At 37.6% G+C, this 6,781-nt stretch overlaps 1 protein-coding gene across 1 annotated transcript; it reads left to right on the forward strand.

Annotated features, from left to right (window-relative positions):
- On the forward strand, positions 1 to 4,433 carry LOC113055695 (zinc finger FYVE domain-containing protein 9-like). The gene is made up of 5 exons (XM_026222087.1): positions 1 to 208; positions 406 to 519; positions 854 to 930; positions 1,034 to 1,138; positions 3,548 to 4,433. The coding sequence occupies exons 1-5, from the start codon at positions 79 to 81 to the stop codon at positions 3,590 to 3,592; spliced, it is 471 nt and encodes a 156-aa protein (XP_026077872.1). The 5' UTR covers positions 1 to 78; the 3' UTR covers positions 3,593 to 4,433.
- Positions 4,434 to 6,781: the final 2,348 nt, after the last annotated feature.

The following is a 6,781-nucleotide window of genomic DNA, read 5'->3' on the forward strand; positions in this document are numbered from 1 at the left end:
TTTGTGGCCACATCAACCAGCCCTAACTTCAGATAACAATAAGCTGGTGTGTCCGCGTGATGACTTGATGTTTGTGTTATGTCGAAGGGCATGCACGCTGTTGGACAGCCAGAGGTGGTCATTTTACTGCAGTGTTTTCCTGAGGAGAAGAGATTCCCGACGGATATTTTCAATCATGTCATTCAGATCTACTGGGATGCCCAAACAGGTGAACCTTGCACAGGATGTTACTCAACCATAAAACTGAGACCACTGATCTGCCATAGCTAGATGAGTCTCGATCTTGCTATTTTGTCCAAGCAGCAGGAAAGCTTCTGAATCACCCAAGTTACTCTTTGGTATCCCAAGGCTTTCTGGGTAATAACGAGCATGCTGGCTTTCTTTACGTGCGTCCGTCGTTTCCAGTCTGTGGAGGGCCTGCCGTTACCTGGGCCTCCCCTCCTGTTCGGGCTCCTCATGCTCCATGGGCCAGAGCCTTTCCCCTGAGACTCATGCTGCATTTAGGAGCGGAGTACAGATGTAAGAAAACCAGTTAAATGTAAGATTAATATAACATTCAAAATTTTGGAGCTGTAAGATTTTATATTTTTGAGAGAAGTCTCACCAAGGCTGTATTTATTTAATCAGAAATACAGAAAAAACTGTAATATTTTGAAATATTATTACAATTTATAATAACTGTTTTGTGTTTTTATATATTTTAAATTCTAATTTATTCCTGTGATGGTAAAGCTGAATTTCCAGCAACCATTACTCCAGTCATGTAAAAAAAAACTATAGATTTTTTTTTTTTTTTATATCATCCATAATCTCTGTATGCATTTATTTTATTGTGTTTTCTGCTGTCCTGTAGTCTATCCCTGTCCCTTGTTCGGTGTGCACTTCAGAGAGCCTCTCTTCGGACCCGTCATCATTATGAGACTCTCAGTGGTGAGATTTGTGACCTATTTGACCAACTCTTTCGTTTTACTGCTTCCTGTTTCGTTCATTTGATGTTTTTTTATTGATTTCCATTCTGTTATGACTCTCAAAGGATTTCCGTTTTTACCGTTACACACTGCCGAGGGTGCCGGGGCTCGTGGTTGATCTAGAGGCTAGAAGCACCTGTATAAGAATCCCTAAAACACATCATCCAGAGGTACATGGCACCACACTAAAGGCTAAAATACACTATAACACCTGTTTCACACATACTCCGTCTGCAGTGCGTTTGCGTTGCATATTTTTTTTACGCACCCATGCTAACGGTTTCCAGCGTTCATACTGCACACGCTTGCGGTCCGTCACTGCGTTCGAGGAGCGGTGCGTCTGCAGCAGTGATCGTTTACGTACCGAATCTATTTTTACTGTGCGCATTGTCGCGAGAAAAAAGGACATGAATTGACACGAAAATGCAGTAATTTCACAATAAATGTATACTAATCAACGCCTACTATTTTTCACATGCAACACATGGGTTTTTGGCTAGGTTTAAAACAAGAAAAAGAGTACCTTTAGATAAACGAGGCAACATAATATATGCACTTTTATGGAGGCAGAAAAACAAAGTTCACTAAGACCCGTGGGATTGCTTGTGATAAAGATTTAAAGAGCCAGTAAGATGAGAATTCTAAGCTTCCTATCACTGTTTATAAGTCCTGTACATTAGGTTTAAATCCATCCAAGGTTAAAAAACATTGTCATTTTATCAAAATATCATTTTAAAATTACCTCAATTCTCAGAGATCCCCAAACGGTTCGCGCGAAGCTGTTCAAAAGATTCAGTTTCCTTAAACCCCACCTTTCGGTAGCATACTGTGTTCTGATTGGTCAACTGACATAGTCAGGTTTGATTGGTTGTTCCGCACATACCTTCACGGTAAACGATGCGTTAGCATCTGTTTGGGGTGAATTATGTCTTATTCCTCTCACCGCGAAGCAAACAGGAAAATAAAAAACTTGAACAGTCTCGCTGCTTTTTCTTCTGTGTGTGCGTATTCAAGCCGCGCGCTTCAGTTTGAATCTGAATAGCGTTCAGCGCGGGGGCGTGGTCACATCAGATATAATGAAGGGAGACGTGAAAAACAGACATCGCATTGTTTTCATATGGATTACTTTATCATAGAATATCTGTTCGGCAGCACCTGTTTAGTTTTAAAGTAGACATGTCAAGCTTTCTATAGATATCTCTCTCATGTCTCTTCGTTGAGTATTCACGGAGTTACAATGACGTTTTTGTAAATGAAGATCAGCGCAGACAGCACACATACTGATAAGACGCTCGGGAGAAAACAAACACATAACTTCATAATCATACTTCGTGTTGTGATTCGGAGATGCTTGTTGGTCTAAATAAAGTTGGTAATGAACCCTCTTTTATGGCCAAACGCTTTGAAAATCCCGCCTTGTACTCACCGAGATTAGAAAAGAAGTCATCAGGGAAATGTTGTGGACGCAACAAGGATTTATTGTACTGCTCTGGTATTGTGGTAAAAATGAATTTTAGCCATTGGTTCTTCTGATCTTCATTCTTTGGCAGTGAAAATAAAACAAACTTGCCTTTACAATTAAAAACACACTGTCTCCTCGACATGATGCTCTCACACCAACCAGAGCGTCTGTGAGGGGGGGTGGGGCAGGTCAGAGTTCAGTTTCTCCCAAGACGGTGGGCGGAGATTATTATGCAAAGTGTTCCTAGTGACGTACATAGAGATGGGCAAAAGATTTGAAATCTATAACGACTCGTTTCAGCGATTCAGTCGACTCCTTACTTTAGAAGCCAATAACTTTATAAATCGTGTACTTTTTTGGTTTAATTACTTTGCACATTTTTTACACTGATGGACAGCTACATCATACACTGTAATACAGGTAATTTTTGATTTCCCATCTGTGTGGCTCTTTAAATGCAAAAGGCACAAGAGTCGACTGTTTCTGTCAGTGGTATTTTAATTTTAAATATTTGTGATATCCTAACAAGAAAAGTAGGCTAAGCTAATTGTTGTGTTTAAATGTTTTGCCGCTTGCTTGAGCAGCTTACTATACAAACCTAGAAGTCAGGTGCATGAGTAATACTTTGTATTTATTGAGTTTTAACTAATGTCTGTGATTATGTAAGATTGTTACTGTTCTGGGATAAAATAGTCACAATGAAGATATTTTTTTGTACATGATTTGAAATCAAAATAATGAACAAATGTTGTGTTTGTGAACTAAACCGTAGCGGAACAATAGCGGACTGCAAACACGTCCTGTGTGAAAGCACAGTCCGTGCTGCTTCTGCTCCACGTACAGTACATAACGGACATGGACTGCATACGCACTGCAGACGAAGTATGTGTGAAACAGACGTAAGACTTTCGCCCAGATTTACAATCTGGACCTGTTGATGCTAGCTGCTAAAAGTAAGAGCCAGTCTGCAGATGTGTGTTGACAGATTTCATAGAAAATTATATATAGTGTATGATGGTCACAGACTACAGTCAGAGGAGATCAAACATGTTTGATTTTAGATCGCATTGTTTTTATTTGCCACGTGTTTCTGAGTGAGTTTTTTTATATTCCATAGGACATTCCAAGCAAAGATGCACTTCCGGGACCGACCTCTCACTAGGCAGTTTTCATTTATATGCTGTTTATTGTTGATGATCACATTGTTTATCATATGCATACATACGAGATCGCTCATGTCTGCGACTTCATCGCATGTGTTTTTGATCGACACATTCTAAACTCATTCAGGAGATGTTATAGCGCCCCCTAACAACAGCAGGAAACCCGGAATTTTTTTTTTTTTTTTTAAGTGTTGCTGTAAAAAGTGTTGCTTATAATAAGTGAACATGGCAACCCGTGAAAAGCTCTGCAAAATAGTGTACATGGCAGTGACTAAATCATCTCAAATAAAACAGTGAATTTTTCATAATAGAAAATGCATCCGGAGCAACATGGTATCATTTCCAGAGTAGATGGTAAGATATTTTTTGTTGTTTGTGCCTTGAGTGTCCGAAGGATTATGATCAAAATGAAGTTCAATAGATAATCAGACCTGAGATAAAGAGTTATTCCTCCATTTCTCAGGATAATGAGGGTCTTGTCTCTGTCTCTGCTGGTGTTTCAGCTGCTGAAGGCTCTGAATACATCTAATGAGAGAGTGCTGGCTCTAGTACTGATTTGGGTGCAGACGACAGATACTCAGTACCTGACCCAGGCCAGCAGCATTCACAGCCAGCCACGCAGAGGTGAGAGAGAGCAAACACTCATGTCAGCTTATAGACACACACATCTGTTGTGTATTATTACATGATTTAGTGTGACAAATAAAATAGAAACTGATAACTTCAAAGGCCAGATTAATTTGCGTCTTTCGTTAGACGCTCACTTGAGGGCGCTGTCTGGGAAAGTGTTCAGTCATTTGTTTTATTCATTCTTGACTGGAATCTCTCACTGAATCTGAATCTGTGTCTCTGTTCATCTTTCAGTCACGGGCTCGGGGTTTTTTGTGTTCAGTGGAGCGCTCAAGTCTTCATCAGGGTACTTTGCCAAGTCCAGCATTGTGGAAGGTTACTGCTTCGCTCTGTTCTGTGTTTCGTCAAAGCAGAACATCAAATGTTTCAGGAATCCCACTTCAACAGACTGTCTTTGTGTTCAAACAGAATAAAGTTATTCATAAAGGTTTGGAACAACTTTTCAAGGAATTTTCACACAAACCCCCAAATATTATGGGCCCATCCTGAAATATTAAGCAGCTATATAGTTTTAGATATTATATATCAATAAAAACTATGAAAAATAAGAAAAATTATTAATTTGTAAAAAAAAAAAAAAAAAACAGATGAATGTAAAAATATTTAATATGAACATAAAATATGATGTAAAAAAACATGAACAAAATATTATGTATAATATTATTTGTATATGTATTTCTTCAAATGTTCTCACAACCTTTCCTCTGATCCCCTAACACTGCCTTGCAGCTTATTTTAAGAGTCAAATCAGAGAGGTATAGAGGTGAAAATATAGAAAGAGTATATCTTGATAATTAGCTTTATTTTTGATTTATGGTTATGAATTAAGAGCTCGCTGCATCTTATTGTTTTTATCTAAATGTGATTGAATTTCGTTTCCTGAAGAATACTTTAAAAAACCACTTTCAGCAACCAGTAATTCATGTTTGAGCTTTCTTCACAGCTGTTTTATTTGCTTAAAGACCAGCATCCAGAAGGTCTTAATAACCACAGCAGCCATAAGCGTCTGAGCAAGCATCTTGTATTTTATACATATGAGTAAAAATAATTTGTGTTAGGTTATTGTAATCTAATGTAACAATATCGTGTCATGTTTCTAATACTTGGTTTATATGTCATTTAAATGATAAAAATTAAGAAATATTTTCCAGATAATATTTTACACACAAAATATTTTTCACATTTTTCTGGGTTTTATTGGAGCAATTAACATTGTAATTAAATTAATTATATGATGTGCCAATCTAATTATTCCCAAATAATATTTTAAAATGAAATAAATATATTGGTACAAATTTATGAATAGTCATATACATTCACTTATTTTTGGGGTGGGAATCACAGGTTACCTCATGATACGATATGCTAGACGATACATGGCTCACGATACAGAGAATATCACAATACAGCAATTCTCCGATAATCGATATATAGCTAGACAATCCTTTACTAATACATCACCATAACGAACTATGAAAACTAAATGCCTGAGAAAATGTTAAGTGCAGGTTTTCTATCTTCGTTAATCCTAACTGCTGACAATATTGCAAAAATGAAAACTCAGACACCTTAATGAGTTTCTTTCTACTGTTGAACATAAAAGTTATTTGGGAAACCTAACCATTGCTGGTCCTCAGGGACTTAAACAGTATATATATTTTTTTCCTTCGATCAAAGTTAATGGGGAAATTAATACAGGTTTGGGACAACATGAGGTGATTAAATGATGACAAAATTTTAATTTTTATTACTCCTTTCCCCATGTACCCAGAACTGTATTCCCAGTCTCAGATTTGCTCTCAGATTTAACATGTAGACTTTCAGTTGCTGTAATTATTATAGATCAGTATTGTGTAATGGCCGGTCAGGAGTGTGTGAGTGTGATGTGTATGACCCCTCCAATGACACCAGTGTGCTGCTTTACTATAAGTGCTGTATTTTGATTCAATCTCTGGGGTTTCTTATCGTGATTTCTTTAATCTTTCAGATGGAGTTTTTGGCAGGCAGTAATGGTCAGCTCCTTCCAGCACCGTACCAGGACTGTCTTAACCAATCATTAACGTCCCTGGTGCAGAGTAACTCTCAATACCAGGAGCTTGACCGACCACCCACTGTCTCATGTGCCAATTCTCCCAGAAACCTCACGAGCAGAACCTTTGAGTTCAGTATCATTTGAGAGTTGAATGAAGTAGTCGGTTTATTTCAGTAGTTTAGTCTATTCCCTACAGCTCACTGTGATAGTGTCTGGGGTCACAACATCAAATCACTTTAAAAACATTTCTCAGTCAGCACTAGAGGCCGGTCAATATCTGATTTTTGCTGATCAATCAACACCAGTAACAGCTCTATTTAACTATTGAATAATGACACTTCTAGAAGCCCATTTCTGCCTCAGAGTTACGAAAAATGTATTTATGGTATATCTCGTAATTGCAACTTTATATCTCATAAATGGGAGTTTGTGAACTATTTCACTCAAACTTCATATCTTATAATTACATAATTGCAATTTTATTTCCACCTCAGAGTTAAAAAATATCTCACAGTTGCTTGTAATT

Source organism: Carassius auratus, chromosome 36 (genome assembly GCF_003368295.1).
Source record: "Carassius auratus strain Wakin chromosome 36, ASM336829v1, whole genome shotgun sequence".
In the NCBI taxonomy this organism is placed as follows: domain Eukaryota; kingdom Metazoa; phylum Chordata; class Actinopteri; order Cypriniformes; family Cyprinidae; genus Carassius; species Carassius auratus.